Source organism: Anarrhichthys ocellatus, unplaced genomic scaffold, assembly GCF_004355925.1.
Source record: "Anarrhichthys ocellatus isolate YVR2014 unplaced genomic scaffold, GSC_Weel_1.0 scaffold3, whole genome shotgun sequence".
NCBI lineage: Eukaryota > Metazoa > Chordata > Actinopteri > Perciformes > Anarhichadidae > Anarrhichthys > Anarrhichthys ocellatus.
Genome location: NW_022280033.1, coordinates 14399816 through 14426537, shown reverse-complemented (window position 1 = coordinate 14426537; position 26722 = coordinate 14399816). Strand labels below are relative to the sequence as shown.

The 26722-nt window shown below is 41.8% G+C and overlaps 3 protein-coding genes across 9 annotated transcripts in view; 1 reads left to right on the top strand and 2 right to left on the bottom strand.

Moving 5' to 3' along the window:
• Positions 1-40: 40 nt before the first annotated feature.
• On the bottom strand, positions 41-8735 carry eif2ak2 (eukaryotic translation initiation factor 2-alpha kinase 2). 3 transcript variants are annotated; one of them, XM_031839776.1, is made up of 19 exons: positions 8203-8731; positions 5763-5889; positions 5497-5651; positions 5291-5414; positions 5058-5131; positions 4828-4977; positions 4607-4739; positions 3649-3704; positions 3473-3563; positions 3050-3081; positions 2915-2957; positions 2747-2820; positions 2510-2629; positions 2285-2413; positions 1984-2188; positions 1752-1895; positions 1532-1633; positions 1206-1268; positions 41-876 (listed from the first exon to the last, which is right to left on the bottom strand). In XM_031839776.1, exons 1-19 carry the CDS (start codon positions 8295-8297, stop codon positions 739-741), a joined length of 2055 nt encoding a protein of 684 aa, XP_031695636.1. In that variant the 5' UTR covers positions 8298-8731; the 3' UTR covers positions 41-738. The 3 variants fall into 3 exon arrangements, with proteins under 3 accessions (XP_031695636.1, XP_031695618.1, XP_031695628.1); XM_031839758.1 differs by lacking the exon at positions 41-876 and having other exon boundaries at positions 886-1268; positions 1731-1895; positions 8203-8735; XM_031839768.1 differs by lacking the exon at positions 41-876 and having other exon boundaries at positions 886-1268; positions 8203-8734.
• Positions 8736-9094: 359 nt separating this feature from the next.
• On the bottom strand, positions 9095-11393 carry gpatch11 (G patch domain containing 11). 2 transcript variants are annotated; one of them, XM_031839798.1, is made up of 8 exons: positions 11260-11393; positions 10795-11021; positions 10675-10716; positions 10433-10553; positions 10231-10321; positions 9914-10054; positions 9570-9651; positions 9095-9497 (listed from the first exon to the last, which is right to left on the bottom strand). In XM_031839798.1, exons 1-8 carry the CDS (start codon positions 11307-11309, stop codon positions 9442-9444), a joined length of 810 nt encoding a protein of 269 aa, XP_031695658.1. In that variant the 5' UTR covers positions 11310-11393; the 3' UTR covers positions 9095-9441. The 2 variants fall into 2 exon arrangements, with proteins under 2 accessions (XP_031695658.1, XP_031695649.1); XM_031839789.1 differs by having other exon boundaries at positions 9095-9651.
• Positions 11394-11601: 208 nt separating this feature from the next.
• Positions 11602-26722, top strand: part of heatr5b (HEAT repeat containing 5B) — an 18304-nt gene continuing 3183 nt past the window's right edge. The window contains exons 1-33 of one of the 4 annotated variants that reach the window (XM_031873888.1): positions 11602-11660; positions 12102-12341; positions 12428-12639; positions 13211-13319; positions 13500-13649; positions 14028-14199; positions 14282-14439; positions 14529-14823; positions 16306-16461; positions 16842-17092; positions 17248-17359; positions 17469-17621; positions 17717-17816; positions 17968-18077; positions 18166-18329; positions 18494-18669; positions 18860-18965; positions 19067-19257; positions 19533-19692; positions 19936-20125; positions 20338-20507; positions 20607-20745; positions 20838-21020; positions 21187-21450; positions 22088-22171; positions 22340-22521; positions 22625-22693; positions 23537-23716; positions 23818-24058; positions 24527-24763; positions 24999-25126; positions 26009-26153; positions 26378-26650. In XM_031873888.1, coding sequence (XP_031729748.1) covers positions 12216-12341; positions 12428-12639; positions 13211-13319; positions 13500-13649; positions 14028-14199; positions 14282-14439; positions 14529-14823; positions 16306-16461; positions 16842-17092; positions 17248-17359; positions 17469-17621; positions 17717-17816; positions 17968-18077; positions 18166-18329; positions 18494-18669; positions 18860-18965; positions 19067-19257; positions 19533-19692; positions 19936-20125; positions 20338-20507; positions 20607-20745; positions 20838-21020; positions 21187-21450; positions 22088-22171; positions 22340-22521; positions 22625-22693; positions 23537-23716; positions 23818-24058; positions 24527-24763; positions 24999-25126; positions 26009-26153; positions 26378-26650 — 5386 coding nt within the window. In that variant the 5' untranslated portion in view covers positions 11602-11660; positions 12102-12215. Of the gene's footprint in view, positions 11661-11695; positions 12342-12427; positions 12640-13210; positions 13320-13499; positions 13650-14027; positions 14200-14281; positions 14440-14528; positions 14824-16305; positions 16462-16841; positions 17093-17247; positions 17360-17468; positions 17622-17716; positions 17817-17967; positions 18078-18165; positions 18330-18493; positions 18670-18859; positions 18966-19066; positions 19258-19532; positions 19693-19935; positions 20126-20337; positions 20508-20606; positions 20746-20837; positions 21021-21186; positions 21451-22087; positions 22172-22339; positions 22522-22624; positions 22694-23536; positions 23717-23817; positions 24059-24526; positions 24764-24998; positions 25127-26008; positions 26154-26377; positions 26651-26722 lie in introns of those variants that run through there. The other 3 variants (XM_031873896.1, XM_031873901.1, XM_031873877.1) reach the window with 3 other exon arrangements.

Here is a 26722-nt window from a genome sequence, read left to right as displayed (position 1 = left end):
ATACATACATACATACATATATATACATACATACATATATATATATATATATATAGAAAAATGGCCCTTTGCACATACATTTTCATGGTCCTAGGAATGAGTCCACATCGCCGTTCTTGCCATATCTCGAATTTGATGATGTTAGAGCCTTTGAAATTTAGCAAAACATCAATAAAATACTGTATTATTAGTCGGAAGTATGGAAATGTCCATTTATATGTACTTTAAGGAACTGCCTGGGGTCCCAAAACTACCCATTTTGCACTTTTTCCATTTTTAAGGGCCAGTAATAAAATAACATGAGATCTGCTTGTGAGTGGATTTGGTTTTGTTTGTGCCACTACCAAATTTCACGGCTTTAGGAGTTAAATATCTGAAGACATTGAACCCTAAAAATGGCTATAAAAAAGATATGCAATTCTCAATATTCAGTGAAAATATTTTGGTCTCAAATAGCATTTACATGAACAAAATCTAAAATGTATACAAACCCACTTATCTGATTTGACACAGAACAACCCTATCCTCCGATTATAAACTGCACGAGGTTATGTGCCCATCAGTCCTATAATCATGATGCATTTTGTCACATCAGATCATGAAAATGGTTAAAGGTACACTCCCCTTAGCAATAAAAACCTTGCAAATAAAGGTATTATGGAACATAATGCTGACTTAATAGTCATGCATGTGATGACTGATGCTTTTGCCTGCTGTTTAAGTATTTCCTTGTAATAATCAGAAAGTCCTACTGTTGCGTCGCATATCTTTAAGCATTGTAAGTGTTTGAGAGCACTCTTCCAAGTCCATCTTTAGTTTACTTGCTTCGGGTCGGTCTTCTGGCTTTTCAGACAGCATCGACTTAATGATTTTGATCTGCAACAAAAAGAACAGCGATCTCTGTGATATCAATGAATGCTGCCAGTGTCTTTGAGGCTCAACTGTATTTCCCTCTAATTGACTTTACCTAGGTAACCTAACAAAGTAAATCTTTTTCCCAACCAGTCGTCTTTCCTGCTTGACTTTTAACATTTTGTCCTGTTTTGGCTTCTTGTCCCTTGAAGCTTCACAGATGAACTGTTGTAACAGTGCAGACCCTCATACCTCAGCCTCACTACTGTCCTGTTGGAGAGCATCACAAACGTCTGCCACCCTGTAGAAAACACAGTTTCATGTATCGAGTGAAAGAAAGAATGCTGGTGTACCTCCAGGGGAAAATTGTGTGGAAAGTTTTCAGGAAATTTCTGGATTCTGGCATCATCCAAAATCTGGTGAGAAAAGAAAGGAAGAACATTTAATAGGTGTGATACAAATTGATAAGCTGTCGGCTTTGTTTTCCCAGATGGCATTCCTGCTTTGACAAGTCAGAAATATCTGCTGTGTAAAAAGATTTAAATTTGAGGATCGATCGGTTGACATCTGTTATCTGTGTCTGGTACCCATCTTTGAAACAAACTAAAAGCAAAAAGCATTTATTAGTTCACAGTTAATATTGACTGGAATTGATTTTGGACTATTTTGAACAACTCACCAGTTTCCTTTCCGGGCCGGTAAAGAGGTTCCAAAGGAGTTCAAAATATATCAACCCCAGAGCAAATATGTCCACTTTTCGATCATAAGTGTTCCTGCTCCTCTGTCATAAAACAAGAGCACAATATTAACAAAAGGCCCTGAAGCTCTACAGGTCTTTAACAACCAATGTTGAATAAAACAGAAGAATCCAAAGTTACTGTCAGTGTAGACCGTCTCACTTGCTCTGGAGCCATGTAACATGGGGTTCCTTTGAACACCGTTCTCTCCAGGAGGTTCTCAGCGTCGTCATTGTTTTCCTCAGTGACCAGACCAAAGTCTCCGATCTTCACTTCCCCATCTTGGCCAAACAAGATGTTGGCAGGCTGACCGTGGGGAGAGAAATGAACAAAACATGTAGCTTCATGACTGATGCGATGTTATGAATGATGATTTTTATCCACTTCGCCTCACCTTCAGGTCTCTGTGGATGAGCATCTTGGAGTGAATGTAATCCACTGCACTCACTATTTGCTGAGCAATAGTGAGACTTTGTTCTCTTCTCTTGGAGTCTCGCAGAGATTTCTTCACATTCTGAGTGTTCTTCTCGTCTATCCACACTCTAAGAGTGTTGGTGTTACACAACTCCATCTGAATATGCAGGTACTTAACAGACGACCTAGAAAAGTAGGAACAGAAAAACTGAGGCATGAAAGTCTTTCATGTTTAGTAAAATAAGTAGAGTGCAGCAAGGATATAAGTGGATGGGACTTACTGGCTGGAACTGTCATCTACACTGTCCCATTGGTATCCTGAATCCTCCAACCAACATGTGTAGTATCGAACAATATTGCAGTGATGGAGGTCTGATAATGCCAACACCTCTCGTAGAGCTTTTTTGATCCTAAGGAGAACAAGACTCAGTTAATGAAAATGTTAACTTTTTGCACATTAAAAAAAAAAAGTAAACAAAAGTAAACATCTTTCATACTTGACTTACTCTTTGCAACGGACAATCTTTATAGCATAATTCTTCTTCAGCAGTTTTTGATTTGCCTTGAAAACACGACCAAAGGTTCCTTTGCCGAGACACACTATGGAGTCAAATTCAGATGTAAACCTGTTAAGATTAACACAGGCATTGTTGAGGCAAAAATATTTTAAATCACAAATAAAAGGCCACAGCAGAGCTAAAAATAATGCCAGTATTGTACTTCAATGTTTTCATTTTCCATACCTTGATATCTGGGTTGTTGTCTTCTTACTTGGACTACTTCCTGGATTCTTGCCTTTGAAATTGGGCATTATATCCTGAATGAATAAAATAAAGTCATGATATAGAGATCAAAATGTTAAACAACAACCAACAAGATTAACTAACAGGATTAATATCTTCATACTTTACCTCTTTGCTGTTTCTGGGGGCATTTTGGAAATTTGCTGCGATTCTAGACAATAATAATAATATTGCAGTCACCAATAACCTCCAGTGAAATATTATGTACTGTAGCTTTAATGCAGGTCTCAAAAGATGCCTTACCTTATTTTGGGCTTCACATCAGGACTTTTAATCTTTATAATGGAAACCAGAAAAATATAGCCAATTATATTTAAGCATGCCTGCATTCAAAATGTATTATATGAGGTCCGAATTAAATCTTCCTTTACAATAAGCAATGTTGTGCTGGGAACTAAACTAACTGGGCTGCAAGTACTGTCACACTCTGTTTCGTACTATATTATAATTACTTGTTTGCTCTCACCAAATACATGCGTGACCCTAAAAAATATCCTGGTAATGTATTAAGTCACTTTCTGTCGTTGGAGTAACAGGTCACTTATTAAGAAGAGCTGACTTAACCTAAAATGTTAAATTAAAGTAACTAATCTTCTGCAATAGACTGAGCATTACAAACTGATGAACCATGACAATATTTAGAGGATTACACAGGAAATAACAGACCTGATCCTCAGGAGGATTTGATGAATTGGTGAAAACAGCCGAGTCACTTGCAGCCATTGGCACCCTTTTAGATTTTGCACCGTGGGACTCCCTTGGAGATTAAAATGAGACACTTTAGTAAAACACACTCAACATCAAACTTCACCATCTGCCTTACTGCTCAGTCAGTGCCTTACGGTGTGATTGGTGGCGTGGACAGACCATCATCAGACACAGCTGACCAAAGAGACACCTTAAAGCACAAAGGAAGTCTTCATTACTGTCACATATGACCATGTTTAGCAGTGATTGAGGCTCTCTGACATTGTGGTGTAGCATTACTCTAATAATCATTGGAATATCACTAATGTGGTATCTTAATTAGAGGGGAACCATTGTCATGTTTTATGTTGTTAAACCTCAGATGTTCAGAAGAACCTCGCCTGGTAATCTGCTGTTATTAATATTTTTTTGATGCCAGCTCAGGTTCAGTCTACACAGCCTCTGTGGAGGAGTGACATGTATCAGCTTTGAAAACGTAATATAAAAAAGTAGTTAATGTAAATACCTAATTGTTTATGCGGTGGAAACTGTACAATAAAATAATTGAAATACATCTTGCAGCACCCTTGGCTCATCTTTAAAGGTACTTTGGGAATCACTGCGGATGCGACAACACGGCTACATACAGTGTCCCTTTACCTCACTTATCTACTCCACACATTTGGAATCAAAAACACAGCGAACGCATTTTAAATGTCGTTATGATCGATCACTGCATAGTACATTTGTTTGCATGCACAGGCATGGTTAAAGGCTTATGCAAAATGACAAGTTCATCTTGTTCTAACTTCTGAATACATGGTTTAAATATTATGGTTGAGAATTTGAAACTTGCTGTGAAGCTTGAAGTGTGTTTTTCCAGATTTCCACAAAAATACTGACAACTTATACTTGACATAATAAGACTGGGCATGCATGTTTTATAGTAAGCAAAGTAAGCTGCAGCTGCTATGGCTTAGGGGAGCAGAATAACAGATGGCTACATAAAAAAGCATCAGGAAACATCTGCAATGAGCCTGTTCTACAGTCTACTAGGTGACATATCGAAAACCAAAAATTATAATTTTAAAACAACAGAAAAATATGAAATACCTTGGTGTCCCAGTCTGGCTGTTCTTTAAGAGCAGACCAGGCCAGCCGAGCTGCATTTTGTTTGGCTTCCTTGACGTTCTTGCCCTCACCCGAAGGGTAGTCCTTGTTGTCGATCGCTAGTTTGTAGAAGAACCTGTGTTGGTGGGGAGGAAATATTTAGATCCTCTCTCACATCTATCAAGAGTTTTCCTACAGTGTCTGCGGTGTCTCTTCATACTCACTGAGGGCTATGATCTGGACCGCATCTTCGCTCTAAGATGTAGTCATGGGAGCGCTTTGTTTTGTGACAGTAGTGGTCGACGACTGCTATGAAATTTGTCTCCGTAAAACCTTTGTCTTTGGTGATCGCACTCAAGCTCTTCATCTTATCACTGTAACACCAAGATAAGTCAGACACTAAAACTTTTCATAACCCAAACGGAAGCAATGCCGCTCCATTGTTTGTGCTCACCAGATGTCCGACGCATTTTGATTCAATTCTTCGTTTTGTTGGCTTGATGTGTCACGGCTCTTCTCCTCTCCAGTCTTTAAAAAACAAAGAAAAGTAGGATTTGATATTGTTTCACTGACAGGAGTGTGACTTGTGCAACATATGAAAAATCTACTCAAACTTTCATGACAACATTACAGTTAACGACAATCAGGTTGAATCAGTTTCTTCAACTAGTGTGTTTCATTACTTACCTCTGTAGTTTTACTCCCACATATCTCGAGATACACAAGCTTGGCTGCTTCCTCCTTAGCTTCCTTCTTTGTTTTCCCAGTGGCAGCTGGAAACTCCTTATCACCAACCACGAAGCTACAGCATCTAATATCATAAACATTTTATTTAATGCATTTATAAATCAGGACAAAATAGCTACAAATGATGATGTATTTAAGAGGCTTACGGAGTAGTACTATTTAGTCCCAGTCTGGTTGACTCCAGAGCCCGTATAGTCACCCTGCTCTTGTGACCATGTTCATTGAGCCAACATGTATAGTTGGCTTGAGTGAAAGCTGTCTGATGAGTTGGTGCAGTTGAAGCTTCTGTTGCATTTTCTGTCTGTTGGGATAAAAACAAATATACATCGAGGAGACGAGTGTCATCATCCATACTTTGGAATACTAAAATTCACACATGCAGTGAGTTAATAAAGAGGTATAATAATCTTACAGAGTCTATTGTTTCCCCCAACAGGACACTCAGGACGTTTGCAGCTGCATTCAGTTTGGCTTCCTTCTTGTTCTTCCCCTCACCTTCAGGATACGCCTTACCACCCACCACTGCTCTCACGGTAAATCTGAGAATAAATTATGAAACTTAGTTAAACAGGCAAGATGATACAAGAATATGGTGAGCATTATATATAACACTAAAACTGGTTAAAATGTTTAAATATTTCACTACTGGTGTCAATGTGATACCCGAGTTGGGTATCTATTCCAAAACAACTAGCGCTATTTTTCAATATCTAACTCAATGCCTCAGACACGGTTCAGTCAATACTTATTAAAGGTGAGATGTGAAAGATTTGGCCAGAATGTTTAAAACATTGAAAAAATTAAAACTAACTGTAGAAATGCACATTCAGCCAGCGCAAAATATATCTTTTTATTTTGTATCTGATTATATAGACCAGGCATGTCCAAAGTCCGGCCCGCGGGCCAATCACGGCCCGAGGTCAGATTTTATATGGCCCGCACCTTCTGTCTTAAAATGCATTATTTATGGCCCGTCAGCACAGTCAAAACGGAATGAATAAATCATACAAATTCAACATGCAATTCCTCTTTCTACCTCATGGTGGCAGCACCACTCTGTAACTGTCTGGCTGTTTGAAATTGGCTCTGACCCTTGACCTGTCATGTTACGGCAGGTAAAAAAAGGAAAGTCGATAATGAGGGCCGCCGCTTCCAGGAGAGGTGGAGATCGCAATATTTTTTTCACCGAAAACCGAAACAACTGTGTCTGCCTAATTAGTCATGAGACTGTTGCCTTGTTTAAGCTATATAATGTAAAGAGACACTACGACACCAAACATGCTAATGCTACAACAAGCTATCAGAGCGACCGAGCTAGAAAAGTGAAGCAACTTTAAGATAACTTGGACTCACAGCAGCGGTCCTTTTCACATGAAAACACCATCAAAGTAAGCTACCAAGTGGCCATGCTAACTGCTAAACACGACAAACATGACAAAGTTTATCAAAGACTGTTATGAAAATAGCAGAAAACATAATTGCCCCGAGAAGAAGACAGAGTTTTTTTCGTTAGCCTGTTTCATGTGTGTTGAACTTAAATGTGAGACAACTTTTCATTACAATCACTAAGTCATATTTAAGATTGTCTTGAGGTGAGAACATTGATCGGTTTCTATGTAATTAGCTTTTAGATGGCTTGTTCTTTGTGTTATCTGACTTTCAAGATGTGAAAGAAAGGCAGAATAGTTGTTGAGATGTGTTCATACATGAATGCTTACATTTGGTTACATTGCCATTTGCTGTCATTGAAAATAAAATGATTAAATAACAATGTATGTATAGGCTACTTGTATTGTTTAAAATAATGCCAGCAGGGAATGTTGGCCCTTGGGCATTTTCACATTATCAAATCTGGCCCTCTTTGAAAAAAGTTTGGACACCCCTGTGGTAAAATGTCAGGAAGTAAAGTGACATTTTTTTATCAACCTGACAAAATTATGTTCTTGTGGGAAGAAAAGAAAAGAAAAGGCAACACTGTAACTTCTTTACATTCTAATAGAATGTAAAGAAGTTACATTGTATCAGAATGTAGCTTCTTTACATTCTGATAGAATGTAAAGAAGCTACAGTGTATAGAATGATTCTATTGAAGTTATTCCTTTTTAAAATATTTTAGACGAGTCACTAATCACTTTAAAATAGTGATTATAGCTGATTTAACTTACAGACATGAGATTGATCTTCTCATGTCACTCTCTTTATACAATGATGTAAATTCATCCCCGTTTTATCTACAAGGCTACTTGTATTGTTTAAAATAATGTCAGCAGGGACTGTTGGCCCTTGGGCATTTTCACATTATCAAATCTGGCCCTCTTTGAAAAAAGTTTGGACACCCCTGATATAGACTATATAGTAGAGGTGAAATGATACCCCTATATGTTTGTAACATGTGACCAGATCTCACACATTGCACCTTTAAAGAATATTGAGGTTCAACACCCCTGCATCTATGTGGATCTATTTTGTTGTCTTTTTTGAAGTGTTGTAACACTCACACCATTCATGTGGGCATACTTCTGCCACTGTGGTGGTGCCAGTGCCTCATGCAGCGGGTCTAAGAGGGTAGGGAGAATAATTGGGCTATCCAAACTCAAATTTGGAGGTATGCACTGTTAACTTAATTTTGCATCAATGGCGTGTGGTTCAAATGTGGTAACATACCTGAGGACACTGATTGGCCTAAAGCGACACATAGAATACACTCACTTCCTTTTTTTCTAAAAACAAAAAAAACAAGGTAAATACCAGCCTATCCTCCCATTGAATAAGAACATGTTCTATTTAAGTCCCACATCTCTTCAAATCCTACTACTGTCGTAAATCGCACCAGAGAATGTGTTCCAACTCACGTCTTAATGTGATCCAGGCCAACAGCCCGAACGTCCTCATACCTCAGGTCTAAGCGCTCTCTCTGTGTGTACTCGTTGAGTTTAGCTACGGCCATTATACATAACTCAACCGTCACAACGTCCCCTCTCAACACAGCAAAGAATAAACCTCACAATACTAACTAACGATGGCTCTTCTTCGTTTTCATCTCAGCTCTACTTCCACGTACCAGCGGGCTGTTTTAATGCAGCCTCACCCTCAGTAAGTTTCGTTTTCTCCGTACACGTCACACAACATGGCACCCTCACGTGGCGTCTGAAATATCAAATATGGTTCAGATGACATGAACTCAGCAGTGAAGGATGTGGATCAGTTGTAACACTGCGATAAGTATATGGAGAAAGTGTTAGCGTTAGTATAGTGAATGTGCTGAGTGTCTTTGGGCAAGTAGCCGTTAAGTTAGATAGGTGTTAATGTTAAGTACTCGGTCATTAATAATTTGACGGGTATTTATATACTCTTACAAACGTTTAACTAACGTCTGCTTGATTTGTATGTATGCCTACCTGTTCTTCACCTTGAAAATAAAGATTTTTTTTGTTAACATTCAGCAACTACAGTTCCCAAGAAGCTTTAGTACCGCGCCAACCTCTAAGCCTCATGGGAACTGTAGTTGTTAAAGTTTTTTTTGTTTTTTTTTTTGGGTAATCGTTATAGAGGCTTTTTGTCCAGCGTATAGTTCATATCCATTTATCTTCAGAGTATTATACAAAACACTTTTTTCATACACGTAAAGGAAAAATGGCAGTTATATCAGATTACAGCTTTAGAAAGTATAACATCTTATATTTCATTAAGTAAATTGAACCCAAAGTGATTTATTTAGCTTAAAAATAGATAAGAGAAAAAGTATAATTATTTAAATGTTTAATGAAAACACAGGTATGCAATCGCTCTTCAAACATGTCTAAAAAAATCTTAGTGCATCTTTTGAAAAATATATACATGAAAGATATCCTAAATTTCCCACAGCATACCTAAATGTAAAGAAAAAGTCAGGGCCGCCAACTACAAACAGTATAAACAGTGATGACTTTCCAGAGATGGACAAATGATTCAAATTGGGACGATAAACAAATATTCCTCCACTTATGATCACCTCATTGCCAACACTGCTTATCAAAGCCAAGTGTGATCAGCCCACTGAATAAAACTGCTTTTTCACTTTGAACAACTGAGCATATTCATTTTCATCCCGTTCACTCGTGGTCTGCTGCTGTATCCCCAGGACAGTTGGAGCACAAGTCATCTTCATCTGTCAATGAAATAAAATAAAATGTATCAGCAAAGTCAATAAAACCAACAGGCATGTTGTCCTCACTCTTACCGTTATAGGTGGTTCCACACCATATGCAGTAAAAATGGATTCCTCTCAGATAGGATGTCAAAATTTGCAGTTTGTCAAAGGACTGTAACAGAGAGGGACATATCAAATACATTCATTTTACTCTGGATTCATCACCACAGAATCCAACGAGATGAATTATTCGCACCACATGTCAGTATAACGATACACTGGCAGCATGTCTTATACTTCACACTCATAATCGTGCGTCACACCAAAACTACGACATATTTCCATACATTTATTCAACAAAAAAGTTGATTTGGGATCATAAATTAGCATTCCACATTAAATCACTGTATGATCAAGGTAAACGAAACACTAACGGTTAATTCCACGATCTCTTCCTCCTCCTTTTTCTCTTCCTCCTCCTTCTCCTCTTCCTCCTCCTCCTCCTTAAGATCATCTTCCTCATCATCGGTCTCTTCTTTAGGCCAGTACCAGTCTTCCCTGGGGACAGTGATGCCCTGAAAAGACAATTCAGCCAAAGGATTCACACACAGAAAACCTCTAGTGCTGATTCTGTACTGAGGTAGTGTGAATTGTGAAAATATAAAATTTTGGCATGTTCATTTTTTCTGACACATTTGTATGTATTCTCAGTACAGAGAGGCTGAACTGTGATGTGAGATTATGGCCATACCTTCTGACTGTCAAGCTGCTCACAGGCTCGCTTACTCCTTCTGAGATCTCCTTCAATCTTTCGCTCCTCTCTCTCCGTCCTTACTCGAGACCTGGAATTAAAAAGAATGACATTACACTCACAGACTATGTCACGTTTGTATTATAGGAGGGGAGCAATGTTTAAAAGCATAATGTATGTTATGGACAGCTGTAAACTTCACCTAAAATCTTCCAGAGACTTCGTCTCGTTCTGTTGTTTGGCCCGTACTTTCTGACGATAATGTTGAAGTTCCTCCTCAGCTTTTCTTTTCTTCAACGCTTCCATTCCAATGCCACCTCTGTCTGATTTAGCATACAAAGGAAAGTACATAAACACTGTAAGCCACCAGTTGGATTGCACATGTTACCAAATACCAAAATTATGCCAAATAAATGACCACACAATTCAAAAAGAATTGCTTACCAGTTTTGATATTTAGAGGAATTGGATCCACCCTCCCTGCTCCTGAAGAGGTAACAGAGATTAACATGAATACACGCAAAACAGAATAAAAATAAGATAATAATAAAAAAAGAAACGTACCCGCCTTCCCGAGGCCTTGACCAGCTTTGTAACCCATTTTTTGCAAAAGTGCAAATCCCTTGTTGTTATTGCAAATGGGGTTTTCTATCGCTGCCTCTCTACTTTCCGTCTCCTGCTCCTTGTAAGTCTTCTGACGGTTCTTGATGTTCGTCTCCTGTTGCTGCGTCTCCTTCTTTATTGATTCTTTTAACCGCCTCACCATGCTGACACCTGGCTTCACATCTTGTCTGGCAGACAGAGGGACAAAGAGAAAGGTAATGGGATAAGAAAACGTTATAGCTATTATGGGAGCACGACTTTAAAAACACACACTTCCACAACTGACACTCCTTTGAAAATCCCCGAATTAGCTTTAATTTGATAAAACGGACACCTCGGGATAATAAACTACATCATGTAATGTAACGTAACAATCTCGACAACCTCAGGTTTTAATATTACACAAAGGACACACAAAACGCTTACATTTTAGTAAGAAATGCATCAGACATATAGTCCTCTTCCTCATCAGACATTATGACCGCGAAACAATGTAGAAACCCGCTACAGCGTTCAATAAATAATCCGGTTGTCTGCTTTAGTATTTTGCTTCGCTGATGTTTGGTTCGTCAAAGATACATTCCGTGTAGCTACAAGGTACCAAGTATACAGTTCTGGCGCTTTTAACAAATAAATCAAAATAAGGTATTTATTTTCAATAAACGTAGACAACTGAGGGAACAACATACACATAATGTGAAACATGTTTTGTTTTTGATTATGTTACAGCAATATATTCTGCACATTCATTTTCTGGTTTCAAGTCGGGCAAACTTTAATGCGACACCGCCGACATCGTCGTCATTCATCCTGGGCATCGGAAACGGGTAGGATGAACAATTCCTCTACATTTATCTCATATTTTAGAAAGCTGTTATTGTTGAGGTGTTTTTGAACAGCTAAATGTTTTAACAGATGATGATAGATAGATAACGCTCAGTTTGGGTGAGTGTGTGTGGAGTTCAGCTTGTTCCTCGTAGGAACTAACGTCAGCTAGCTTAGGCTGCTAACGAGCTGGTCTATCAACAGCTGGAGGCAGACAGCTGTCAGCGTAGAACAGATCAGTGTTAACGCTACCCAGCTTTGACAGTTCAGTGTGCTACACTCAATACGTCAAGTAAGCACGGACTCATAAAGGTCGTAAGCAGTGAAAGCTGCTATGACTTTGTAATTAATATCCGTGTCTCTTGCATAAACCTAATCAAGTTATTGCAGGACGATAAATGTCAGATCTCTAGTAACAGAAGTGCCGTTTTAATGCTGTCTAGGTGATCGGATGAAAGGGCGAATATCAGAGGAGAGACATCTACTGACAAGGCACACGCCCTAAGATAACTCTGCAGAGGCAAAGGTGTACAGCACTGTGTTTAAAGGTCCTGACCATGGAGCTGGCTCACAGTCTGCTGCTCAATGAAGATGCCTTGGCTCAGATCACCGAAGCAAAGAGGCCCGTCTTCATCTTCGAATGGCTCCGCTTCTTGGATAAAGTGCTCGTGGCAGCGAATAAGGTGCCCCGTACATATTTTTGGCATTGTTTTTCTGCGTGGGTTTCATTTGCGCCAGTTTGTGACTTTGTCGTGCATTTGCGTGGCAGGTGGACGTGAAGGAGAAACAGAAGAAGCTGGTGGAACAGCTGACTGGACTGATCAGTAGTGCCCCTGGACCGCCAACAAGGAAACTGCTGGCCAAAAACCTTGCTACCCTCTACAGCATCGGGGACACCTTCACTGTTTTCCAGACTTTGGATAAATGCAATGACATCATCAAAAGCAAGGATGACACGCCTGCGTACTTGCCAACAAAACTGTAAGATCCCACTTAATCGCAGCACTGTGTATTTAGAATACAGTCAGATATTCTGCTTGATAATATACACATTTCCATTAATATATTAGATGTTCAGCACTGCTCTGTGTTTCAGGCAGAAACTGTAGCCCACCTTCAAGGGTATTAGCAGTTAATCCCAATGTTAATCTGCAGGATGGCATTTCATGTTTAAAAGGGGGGATTAAGTGTACATGACCAGATATTATCATGTGTCTCTTGGAATGAAATCACAGTGGTTGAAGCTGCATCAGTGTTGTCCTGCAGTGTTTTACCATAGATGATAATATGTATGAAGCTGTGAGGTTAAATCTAACTCATGGCACAGGATATTAAGCCAGTCTGAATATTCTGAAGAGGAGATTTGCATTCTGAATGTGAAGATATCTGGAAATAAAAGAAACGCACAGTTATGGCAGATCAATTTCAAGAGACAATCTATTTTATATGTGCATTTAAGTTCTCTTCAACTATTGCATTGCATTGTTTATCAGTTTAAAGTGAACTGTAATGTGTCCTTTCATTTTAATGCATTCAGTAACTTTTCTTCCAGTGCTGCCGTGGCATGTGTTGGAGCTTTTTATGAGAAGATGGGCAGGATGCTGGGAAGCTCCTTTCCAGACACTATTAATAATCTTTTGAAGGCATTAAAGAGTGCTGAGGTAGGACTTTTACAATATTGGAAAATGGAATGCAGTTTTCCATTTTATTATAGCAAGAATGTATTAGGTCAAAGTGTGTACTGGAGTATAGGAACAGAAATGAATAACTAAATAGATTTACTATTCAGAAACATGACATTTATTTGAATCCTCCTGTTTTTCCATACTTTGTTGATGTAGTCCCAAGGCAGAGGAGAGATCCTTCTCAGTCTGCAGAAGGTGCTCTATGGACTGGGGGGAGCTGCAGCCTCATGTCACAGAGATATCTACAAGAATGCCCGCTCTCTTCTCACAGACCGGTCCATGGCCGTACGCTGTGCTGTAGCAAAGGTTGGTCTCAGAAAAATATCGAATTGAGCTGTAAAATAGTTACAGATTACACTATATCTTTGCGATGTCATTTACGGTGACCAAACTCAAACGTGTCATGCAAATCTCCACCCTACAGACCACTTCAACTCTATTGCATCATCAGGCAACAGCTTGGGTCCATGTTAACTTCCTTCATTCATGTCATTCATGTAAAAGATACATAACTGTATATTGTACAAGCTGTAGGGCCAGTATATTGCAAAGACATGTATGAACTAAGCATTCAAATTGTTGATATGCATCATCAGTCTCTCTATGATAGATTCAATGTGTCCTGTACATGCATATTGTAGACGTTACTAACAGGACTCCATCTTTATTTGCTCGTCTGATCAGTGCCTGCTGGAGCTGCAGAATGAGGCAGTATTCATGTGGACCACAGAACTGGAGAACGTGGCCACTTTGTGCTACAAGGCCTTGGAAGGATCTAACTATGGCGTTCGGGTAGCCGTGGCTAAACTGCTGGGGACAGTCATGGCCACTGCCCTGCTGCCCAAACAAGCAGCTGGTAGATCAAAGAGTTCATTTGTGTAGTTTACGACTAACTCCACCACTTTAGTTCTTCATGAGCTCAATGCTTCTTTCCTCAGTGATGCGTCAGAACGTGAAGCGGGCCACTCTGGAGGAGGTGCTGGAGCTAATGGCCACAGGCTTTCTGCGTGGTGGCTCCGGCTTCCTGAAGAGTGGAGGGGAGATGTTGAAGGGGGGAGGCTCTGTCAGCAGGGAGGTGCGAGTGGGCATCACACAGGTGAGGTGACTCCTCAAGCGTAAGAATCTGAGGCTGCATTATCTCGTTTAAAAAACTTGACGCGTGATCTTTCTTCATATTTCCCTTAGGCCTATGTTGTGTTCGTGACTACACTTGGTGGTCAATGGCTGGAGCGCAACTTTGCTACATTCCTGTCCCATGTTTTGGACCTAGTGTCTCACCCCCGGGCCACGCAGACACATGTTGAGGCTGTGTACTCACGCCGCTGTGTTTCCTTCATGCTACGCGCCACCCTCGGGGGCTTACTTGGAGAGAAAGCCCAAATTGCAGCCGGCAAAGAACTCTGCCAAGCCATCAGCAAACAAATGAGGGCTGTGGGTAAGGAGGATGGGGGGGAAATATCACGGTTCAGAGCATTGCAGAGTAAGTACTCATCCATTATTATCACTTTTAATTCAGCCTTCATTCAGTTTCTACAATTCTTGCATGGTTGGCTCTTGTGTTGTAGACGGAGATGGTTTTTCTTTTTGTTGTGTGCGGAGATGGCTTTCCCTATTTCTGCTTTCCTTCTTGCTTTCTGCCTCTGCTTCTTTTGGATCACTCTCCTCCTATCTTTTTTTTTTTTTTTTTTTTTTTTAAAACCACTAGCAGCATCATAATGCCTGTAACATTATCCATTGCCAGCTCAGCATTTGAGTTACTCCTGCTTGCATTGTTGCATAGCCTCCATGGCTGTTTGCCTGTTCTCTTATTGTATTACAGTCCCTACGGAGCATGACCTAACTCTCTCCGACTGTTGACGTCTGGCTTACACCAGCAGAAAAACTGCATGTGCCACTAAATTCACACACATTTAGTAGGAACAAGCCATTTCCCCCCACAGCAACAAGACATAACATTTGCACGTTTATCCATCATTAAGTTTTATTGATTTCCTCCAAATTTATTTTTCCCCCTGCATAACAGCACATCAATCATTTTTAAAATCACCTTTATCTCATTCAAAAAGGATGATTCTTACTCTGATTTGCTTTGCAACCTTTTAAACTGATGTAAACTATGTCAAACATACATTCTCACATTTGTTGTTCAAACAGAAATTAAAAAGGATGTTGAATGTTGGTGTCTCTTCAGATGTGGTCCTGTGCTCTTTACTGTTCTTGCTGCTTTTCCATCCAGTTGGATCTGTGAGACTTCTTGAAATGAGACTTTGTGAAATATCCATGCTAAAAGTAACTTTAAAAATGTGTCCTGGATACATGATGGCAGTGCGACCCCCTAGTGTATGTTCCCCTCTTCATTCTACAGTTGGTCCCTGCTGTCCCAAGTTGTATGGAATAACATGACTGCCACAGTTCAAGAAGCAGCTTTAAATCTCTTCCGAAAGTCGTTTATTTTCTTTCCTTTTGTGTGATCTTTCTTGACTGTTGTCTATTTTTGCTCTGAGGATTTAAGTTCTTGATAAATTACCCTCAGATATTCTAATCAGTGATCTTTCTGATTTCGAAAATGTTAGTGTTTTTCTCGTCACATTTATTCTTCAATACAACTATAATCTTTGTTTAATGCATTGCACCTTTTTTGTTTTTAAAAAAGATTCTCAGAGCAGTGTGGCCTATAGCAGCGTGCTCCTCAGTACGTTGAAGGATTGTCTTTCTGCAGTTGAAATATTTTCATAATGTGTGACAGCAACACATGGACTAATGTGGACAGCCAGTTATGTTGTTACAATGCGTTTTATGTAACATGTCAGAATTAGTGCAGCTCACGTTATCCATCAATGCTGCACACATTGATTAGTAACGGGTTACCTTATTTTTAAGGATTTTAGAGCTTAATCAACAGCCTTTTATACTAACAAACCGACCGTGTTTGTTTTTCTTTCTCTGCCGCTTGTTTTTTCAGAGGCAGTTGTGAATGACATCAGTGGAGAGAACAAGGCGGGGGCCGCTGATGTCTCCGCCAGTCAGCATGTCATGGTGTGTGCCCTAAAGGAGCTGGGCAGTCTGGTTCAGAGCTTGAGTGCTACAGCCTCGCCACTCATTCAGGAGCCTTCTATAGGTGAGACGGACAAAATATTTAATCGGACATGTGTTTCAGTGCTCTTAAGTGTCTATAAAGTGGGATTATATGGAGGATTATGCTCCTAACTGGAGTGAAAATTAGCTTACCAAGCCAACTTGTATAAATTTGGCCAGCATCTTCTCTAACTTTGGTTATGTATTCTAATGTTTTACTATCCTTTAAGCAGAATATTAGCTGCTAACAGCAATATAAATCTTACATCCACTTATTGTACTGACTGCAAAAATGTTCACTGTATGCGCAATTGTTGAGTATTACTCTTAAAGTAAAATACGTTGGAATCTCCCCCCAGAGGGAATTAATTTGGACTGGATTCCTTCACAACCTCGTAACATATTCTATGTCCTCTTCGCCAGGACTCCTTGAGACTGTAACTTCAGTGCTGCTGCACCCCAGCATGGCGGCGCGCTTGGCCGCTGCATGGTGCTTGCGCTGTGTCGCCGTGGCGCTGCCCTATCAGTTGACCCCACTGCTGGACCGCTGTGCGGAGAGAATCAACAACCTGAAGAGTTCGCCTGAGGCTGTGAGCGGCTACAGCTTTGCGATGGCTGCTCTGCTGGGAGGCATACACCAGTGTCCACTGGGTATCCCCCACTCCAAGGGCAAGGTGTGTGGCCTGGGAATTTCATCTTATTGGCTGCTTCTCTTGGAGATCTAGTCATTTAGGTCTTTCTACTTATTTCAGCCCTGATTGGCCTTCTGTACCAGCCTCATTGATTGCCCTACAGAGATTTAAGGGTTATCTGTGTTCTTTTCTTGTAGTTGGTGGTGAGTATAGCCGAAGACCTCCTGAGGACAGCTGCTCAGAATAGTCGACTGTCCCTGCAGCGCACGCAGGCTGGATGGCTGCTGCTGGGTGCCCTCATGACTCTGGGTGAGCCTCCCAGACAGCTCTCTCTTAGTTCTTGGCCTTGATTCGTCAACAGTACTGTCTCCCTCTCTTCTTGCTGACAACGTTGCCACCACATTATGCTTGTTCTCAGGTCCCTCCCTCGTGCGCTATCACCTTCCCAAGATGCTGCTGCTGTGGAGGAACGTGTTTCCTCGCTCCCAGAAGGAGTTGGAGGCAGAAAAGGCCAGAGGAGACTCCTTCACCTGGCAGGTCACCCTGGAGGGCCGAGCTGGAGCACTGTGTGGTAAAGCCAACACACAGCCCTGTACAGCTGCACATGCTCTGTAATGTGAGCGGACACACTTCTGACCAACACGCCTGCTCCTTTGTCTTCTGTAGCCATGCGCAGCTTTGTGGCCCACTGTCCCGAGCTGCTTACAGAAGATGTGATCCGCAGACTGATGACACCCATTGAATGTGCCATGACCATGATGTCTCAGTGAGTGTGATGCTTTTAAGTATGATCGTTGTCCTTGTTGCAGGATTTTCATACACGCAGTTCATTAATTTTCTCATTGTGTGATAACTACTTCCTGCATTTCTTTTACTGTTTCCAGATTATATATCTAATGCATGAAATGTTTTTTCAGTGTCCCTGCCATCATTAAGGTCCATGGTGCCCACCTGAAAGCAAGTGCAGCGATGGTGAGGCTGCGGTTGTACGACATCCTGGCTCTTTTGCCTCCCAAGACCTATGAAGGTAACACAGTCACTTCTGCTTTTATTTTCACAGATGTAAATAACGTTTCAGGAAGCATTTTTTATAAAACTGTTTTCTTCTTGTGCAGGCAGCTTCAACGCCCTCCTGAGGGAGCTGGTGGCGGAGTTCACTTTGACTGACAACTCGGCCAACACTACCACCTCCTTGCTGCGCTCTCTCTGTCACTGTGACGACAGTGTGCTCATGGGTTCATGGCTACAGGAGACCGACCACAAATGTATCGAGGATCAGGTGAGTGAAATCATCAATGACATGATGAATCCAAACACGACTACATGTTCTAAGAATAAAGAAATTCTCATTTCCTTTGTGAATTGGTTGACAATACCTGTCTATCTATTGTTACGTGAAGTCTTGGTCACGGTTGACTCTACTGTGTGATTGTTCCTAAACAGCTGCAGCCCAACAGTGCATCTGGCAGCGGCGCTCTGGAGCACGATCCCTCCTCAATCTACCTGCGTGTTCCCGTAGGCGAGGCCATCCCAGGGCCTCTCCCTTTGGGTGTGTCCGTCATCGACGCTTCAGTGGCTCTGTTTGGTGTAGTTTTTCCACATGTCTCCTCCAAACACAGGTGAGGAGTTTAGTTGTTGCTGCGGACATATCGACATGTTTGCAGCATGTCAACAGGTTGCGTCTTATGTTTTTGTGATATGTTGTTTCTCTTGTTGGTTTTTGTTATGTATTTATATTCACTGTTGACTTGTTGTGAAGCTCTTAACATGCTTGTTTGTAATATATTCAACCCGACTTATATGATTCAGGCTGCAGATGCTGGACCACTTTGCAGAGTGCATAAAACAGGCTAAAGGAATTCGACAGCAGGCGGTCCAACTGAACATCTTCACTGCAGTGCTTAGTGCCCTCAAGGTGAGATAACTTGTTTCATATCCTCTTAAGACAGAAATATCATGTTTCATTATTTGGGTAATATATACAATGAGAAATAATGTACCTCCTCCTGACCGAAGGGTTTGGCTGAGAACAAGAGTACTCTGGGCCCTGAGGAGGTGCGTAAGTCGGCCCTGGCCCTGGTGATGGGAGCGTTGGACAATCCCAACCCCATCCTGCGCTGTGCTGCTGGAGAGGCTCTGGGCAGGATGGCTCAGGTGGTTGGAGAGGCTACCTTCATCGCCAGAATGGCACAGACCAGCTTTGATAAGTACGCATTTCATATCTGTATTTATTTTTATTGTTAAGTCTCTGTCTATTCTATTATTCTCCTTGTGAAGATCAAGGCAAACTACCGTTATAATCAGTTACAGAGAAAAAAAAAACATTCACATTTTGTTAGAAGTCAAGAATGTTTTCAGGAAGATACAAATTGTTTTTGGTTTTTCATTGTCTTCATAATCTATCTTGATCTGCATCTAGCTTACATCTCTATTTTTTGCTTTAATCGTGTGATCCATATCTCTTCTCCTCCTCTCTTTCCAGACTGAAGTCTGCCCGCGATGTAGTATCAAGGACGGGCCATTCACTGGCTCTCGGCTGTCTGCATCGATATGTTGGAGGGATTGGCTCAGGCCAGCACTTAAAGACCAGTGTCAGCATCCTTTTGGCTCTGGCCCAGGATGGGTCCTCTCATGAGGTCCAGGTACAGTGAATTACGCAGGAGGAATGAATTTTACAATTCACCACAATTGATAGAAAATAGGAAAATATATTTTTCTTCGTTTTTCATCTAAACTGAATTACTATAGTTTGGTTTACTTGGAGTAATGTGTATTGTTTTTCTATTGTACTTTAATGTTTTAGCAATATTTAAATTTAAAAAAATCATTATTTGTGCTTTATACATCACTATTCAGATATTCTCCATCTATTTTTCTTCCGACAGACATGGGCTCTGCACTCTCTGGCTCTGATTGTGGATTCTAGTGGTCCCATGTACAGAGGCTATGTGGAGCCTACGCTGTCGCTGGTGCTCACCCTGCTCCTCACTGTGCCACCATCTCACACAGAGGTGCACCAGTGTTTGGGCCGCTGCCTAGGAGCTCTCATCACCACTGTTGGACCAGAATTACAGGGTAACTGTGGCAGAAATAGAATCACAAACCTCCTCGACTCTCTCACTTAATAATAATATTCCCATAAAATACCCTTCCCCGGCCAGCAGGTGGCAGTGTAATCACACTAACAGCTGCTGAAGTAGACTTGAAGACATACCGTGTATTCTACAACTGCTAAAATTCTGATTCTTTTTGTCTCTCTTTCTAATCTGTGTCATTCGGTTTGCTAGGAAATGGAGCCACTATCTCCACCATCCGCTCGTCCTGCCTGGTTGGCTGTGCCATAATGCAGGACCACTCTGATTCCCTGGTGCAGGCAGCTGCCATCTCATGTTTGCAGCAGCTGCACATGTTCGCTCCACGCCATGTCAACCTGTCCAGCCTGGTGCCCTGTCTCTGTGTAAGACATGATGAGACATGATGAGTTCCAGACTATAGCAGTTGTAGTTTCTTTTTAATCGTAATCATAATTTCCTGCTGTACTATGGGGTTCCTGCAGGTGCACCTATGCAGCTCTCACTTGTTACTGCGCCGTGCTGCCGTTGCCTGCCTGAGGCAGCTCGCTCAGAGAGAGGCTGCAGAGGTCTGTGAGTATGCCATGAGCCTGGCGAAGAGATCAGGAGACAACACTACAATCAGTGAGTGCAAATCTTGAACCTGACGAGAGCATTTTGTTTAGTAAACGTACCTAAGAGAGGCTCTTACTGTGTTGACTCTGTCCCTGGATTAGAACATCTGAACATCACAGAAACTGGTCTGGAGGGCGTTCTGTTTGGCATGCTGGATCGGGAGACGGACAGGAAGCTGTGCTCTGATATCCACGATACACTGGGCCACATGCTGTCGTCTCTTGCTGTGGAAAAGCTTTCTCATTGGCTGAAACTCTGCAAGGACGTCCTGGCAGCAACTACAGGTAAATCTTTAAAGAAGTTAAGATTTCAAAATAAAGGCCAGAACATAAAACGAAGCATCACACAGCAGTCAAGGCAGGTTTATTCTACGACCCAATACCAGTTTAAATGTTTTGTGTCTTTTCTTTTAAATCCTTGTATCGTGAATGTGTCCATTTGCTCTTTCAGATGTAGGAGGACCGGTTGTAATCGAGGTGGAAAAGGATGAGGATGAGGATGAGGAAGACTCGGAGAAAAAAGACGAGATGGACGATGACACCATGTTCACAGGCCTGGGTGAAGATGACAAGTCAAAGCCCTCTGTGGCGCCGCGCTGGGTGACGCGGGTATTTGCCGCGGACTGTTTGTGCCGCATCATCCTGCTGTGTGAGAGTGACAAAGCACACTTTGACCTGGCAGCTGCCCGCTCTGCACAAGCCAAGAACCCCAAAGGTACGATCCACCATGCTGCCAGAACAGAGGAGCTCAGAGGACTTGAGATTGATTTATGCCACCTGTGATCTGTGCTTTAAATTGATTTTCTAAAGTCATATACCGATATTAAAACTGTTGCTTACATACAGAACATATTTTCTACTAACCGATGGCCCAGCTGTTTGTTTAGTACAGACTGTTTGTTTGGTTTCTATATATTTTTGTGACCTCCAGGCAGTTCAAGTGTTGCTGCTGAATAAAGCTCATTCATGTGTGCTTTTATGTAAAGATGGAAGAAAGCTAGAGATGAGTAAGCAAAAGTGGGAGGGATGTTTTTTCCCCCTGTGACAGACAGAGGAGCCGGTATTTATATAAGCTCCTCTGAAGTAAAGCAGCCTTCTACAGACCATACAGTAATGACACAGTGTAGTGATTTTGCAGCTCTGGAAGCAGCTAAGCCACATTTAGTGACTGGGATTGAGTGGACGGTTGGTCTGCATATTGGTGTGTCCAACTAATCCCTTGAAAGGTGCACTTCAGCTGAAACTTGACGAAAGCCAACCCTCAAGGTCAATATCTGGCTTCTTTGAGTCAGCCTTGAAAAAAACTGATTTGTTGTGTCCTTCTGTATTGAATCTTTTCAATTAATTCTCAGGAAAAAGCAAACACAGTGACATTGGAGGAGGCAACATTTCTACTGTCTTGCTGACGTGCAAACCATCATCAAAGAACAAAAAAAGTACATAAACATTGACTGGCAAAGGTTGAAATGAACATAAATCTGTTATACATTTCTGTTTTCTGATTGATTAATGTGGCTTCTCACTGAGGTCACATTCCTGACAATGATTTTCAAATTGTTTCTATTCCTCACTCGATCCTTGTTGTTCCATCTTTGTCCATCTAGGAGATCCGTTGGTGCTCCATTTGTCTGACCTCATCCGCATGGCCTTCATGGCGGCCACAGATCACAGTAACCAGCTGAGGATGGCCGGCCTGCAGGCCCTGGAGGACATCATTAAAAAGTTTGCGTCCGTACCAGAGCCCGAGTTCCCGGGACACGTTATCCTGGAACAATACCAGGCCAATGTGAGTCAGAAACGCATCAGATTGCATGATGCTGCAAGAGTCCCAAAATGATTATAACACAGCAAAAACAAAATAGAAAACATTGTACCATGTATTCATTTAGGTCGGAGCTGCCCTCAGACCTGCATTTTCACCTGATACACCGTCTGACATAACAGCGAAGGCATGCCAGGTAAGAAACTCTGATCTGTTACCATTTAGAAGAAACTTTATAACAGCTATTAGCTGTAAACCCTTTCACTCCATAGCCCTGTTTGACGGGTGCACTGTAGAGATGCAGAGATGCACCTAACCAGCTCTGTGTGTACTGTAACATTAATTCTAATAAGCAGCCTTACAGATATTTACAGACTGTATTTTGATGGTGCTTCTACAGTGATAGTTAATTGCTACTGCAGTGTCGTGTTTTCTGCCTTAATTGCTCGACTTATTTGACTGATGTGAAGAATGAGTGACAGTGGAAAAAAACAAACATGTCAGCAGTATTATTAAAAACCCTTCTCTCTTTCACATTTTCTATCTGTTTCTCTGGATTAGGGTTTGTGCTCTCAGACCTTTTCTGTTCTTGATCTCAGGGTTTCTCTTTTCTAAATGTAAAGATGAACTCAGAACAACATAGAAAACAAAATATAGATCATAACACCTGGTACCACCCCAAGGTGGTAACATTACCTCGAGAAAAATGTGACTGTTGTTCAAATAAGCAAAAAAGATGGCTCGCTAAGTACATTTGCATCTTAACTCATTTGTAGCTCTCCTTCTCCTGCCCTTGGCCCGGAGACACTCTAATAACACTTCTCCTCAGAATGATGTAATCTTATAATGTCTGCTCCACTTGTACAGCCCAAACATGTCCGCCCTATTTATTAATAACTGCTCTTTGTCATACAGCCCCCTGTATGATGGCTAATCCACCTTGAACGCTCTGTTATGTAATGCAGGTTAAGGCGGTGGGTGCTGTAAATGGTCAATTTGTTTCATCATTCATTACTGTGACCCCGCTGTGTGACCACAGGTGTGTAGTACGTGGATTGGAAGTGGCGTAGTCAGTGACCTCAATGACCTGCGGCGAGTCCACAACCTGCTGGTGTCGTCGCTGGACAAGGTGCAGGCTGGGAAAGGCTCATCCAGTCAGCTGTACAGCGAGAGTGCCACCACGATGGAGAAACTGGCCGTGCTAAAGGCGTGGGCTGAGGTGAGACCGAGGACCTCGGTCCGAGTACTGTCACGGATTTCTTATATTCGAGATGATGTACATAGTAAGGCTGACTATACACACCGGCTTTTCTTTCTCAGGTGTATGTGGTGGCAATGAAGATAAAGAAAGACGCAGAGTCTAAGCCTGCCAAACCAGTCCGAAATGGAGACGACGACGAGGATGAGGATGATCTGGGCGCCAACGTGCTTCCACCCGACAGCCTCATCACTTTGGTGCAGCCAGAGCTGCCCTCGCTGAGCCGCCTGTGGCTGGCCATGCTGCGAGACTACGCTCTGCTCACTCTGCCTGCTGAGTTTTCCAGTCAGCTGCCCCCTGAAGGTACAAGACAGATTCTTCTCCTACCAAGATCACATTGCTGTCAAATCTCTTCACACGCATGGACACACTGTTACATTGCATTGTAGACTTGCAGTGTTTCTAATAGTAGATGGATATTTAGTCAACTTCAAGCACTAGCCTTTGAGTTCTTTGCTCTAGTTTTGGTCCAATAAAAGTTGTGATTTTATTCTCTAGAGAGCAACTCGAGACGTTACAAAAATAATAAAATGTCAACAAAAACACTGACTATCATACTGTCAAATAGCTGTTTGATGGGATAAGATGTTCCAGCACATTGTTGGAGATGTTATGGGGCACATGTACTGAATATTTCAGGTGGCCTTAGCATAAATATACAATTTAGGGGCATGTATTTGAATACGGTGCATTTGTAAACAATTCCAATAGCGTTTCAAAGTAATATGGTTAAACCCAAGGCATTTCCCATTGTTGTGTGTCCGTGTTCAGGTGGAGCATTTTATACTCCAGAGACTATAGACACAGCAAGGATCCACTATCGCAGTTCATGGGCCCCCGTGCTGCATGCTGTGGCCCTGTGGCTGAGCAGCACCGGGTTCGGCGCTGGTGCAGAGAAAGAAGAGGTTCCCTCATCTCTCTCCAGGGCTCCTGCCATCCCTCAAGCACCCTCCCCCACCACAAAGACCTTTGAGGAGTCGGTCAAAGACAGGATGCATCTAATGTTGGGTAAAGAGACACACAGCATTTGTGGTATATAGTATTCATGTTACTGTGTTTTTACTGTTTGGCTCTTATTAAGCCCTGCCACTCCCTAATATAGCTATTCTTCTAAAAAACCTGAACACTTTTTCATAGCCACAGATCCACCTCACATGTGGAGACAGTTACAGGGGTGGCGGCAGATAGAAAAAGAGAATAGTATGAACACATCCTAAGTGCGTTTCTGTGTTCTGGCTCTCAGGTGTCAGTATAGAGTTTCTTTGCTTCCCCCGGCCCGAGGAGCCCATGGAACATGTGATGTCCTGCCTGCAAGCCCTATTCACTCTGCTGGAATCTCCAAGTGCTAAGATCCATATCGCAGAGGACCAGGTAAAGACCCAAGTTTGAGTGCAGAAATAACAGGAAGAGCGAGACTGTAGAAGATTTGTATCACTTTAATAGAATTTGAATTTTGTTTAAAAATGTATTTGAAATAATGTCTAGTGTATAGATAAATATTAAAACCTTGTGCTGCATTGCTGTCATATGTTAACAGAAATTCAAGCACTGCATAAACCCAAATGAAAGTTACTTTTACAAAGAACAAAATAAGAGAGAGTGGATTGTATGCATGGCCTCTGTTGTTTACACCTTGCATTAGTTAGTTCATTAGTCTAGTTCAAGTGATATATTGACCAGTGACTGATCACCACCTTCGTGCAAATATGTGGTGAATACCGCAGGACCACGTGATATTTACTGGCTTTACAAGACAACACGGATCGCTCCAATGCGCCATTAAACAATTAGCCGCCACACAATAGATGATGGGATACTGAGAGCTTCAAAGGATACATAGATTGTGTTCTCCAAATTCAGAAAAAAGCTGGGGTTTTTTCAGCTCTCTCCTGCTGCCACACAGTCATTACAATCCACTTACCATCTCTGTGTGCGTGGTAGTGGGGACATCCTTCTCGCTTTAGCCTATTTTATATATTAATGAAGATTTTCTGTTCTTTGAATAGCAAAAAAATAAAATTGAATTTCTGTTACCATACAGTATGAAAGTGTTTTGAAGATGTTTTTATTGAGATTGAAACATTTGACAAACTGTATAAAACCATTTATTACTCTGATAAAACAACTACTTGTGGACCTGTTGGCAATGAGCCAAGATGGTGAGTATAATGTGGCGAGCATTATTATGAACATCAATGTTCACATTCCCGGTGTTTCAGAGGGGCATTACTGTAAATGTCATTTCTGTTGTAGCTGCTGGCAGTGGAGCTGCTGAACGTGCTCCACAGGCTGCTGCTGACCCGGGATCCTCCTGCTGTACAGCTCCAGGTCATTGCTGTGGTACAGGAGACCATCAGGGCTGCACAGGACCATCTGCAGCGACAGAAAACCAGCAAGGGTCAGGAACTAACACACTCTCAAGGCTCAGCCTTGTTTAATTTACATTACACTTAAAAACACTGTTTTATTCTGAAAATGCAAAACTCACCGTGCTGTGAAAGATGACTGAACAAAAGCGTGTTGATATCAATTTTAAGTCTGTTAAGTGTTATCGTCATAGTCAAGTTGTTTCACATTGTGTGACTGTTTGAGTGATCTAGGTCACTATAATATTTTGTTCAGGCAAAGAGGAAGAAGGCGAGAAAGACTCTCTGCCCAGCCTCGGGGAAGGAGGAGACACGGGGGAGCTCGTACCCGGCAAGTCTCTGGTGTTTGCGGCCATGGAGCTGCTCGTGTTCGTGCTGGTCCGCCACTTACCACAGCTTAATGCACGCGTGAAGGAGTCGCCCAGCCATGTGCCTCTCAGGCCTCAGCGACTACCTGAAGAAAGTGCACGCCTGGTGGCAAACACGGTATCCATCCTGGCAGAACTGCCCTCTCTCTGCTCTCCTGCTGGTGAGGCCTGAAGCAAACTACAACAACACACACACACACACACACACACACACACACACACACACACACACA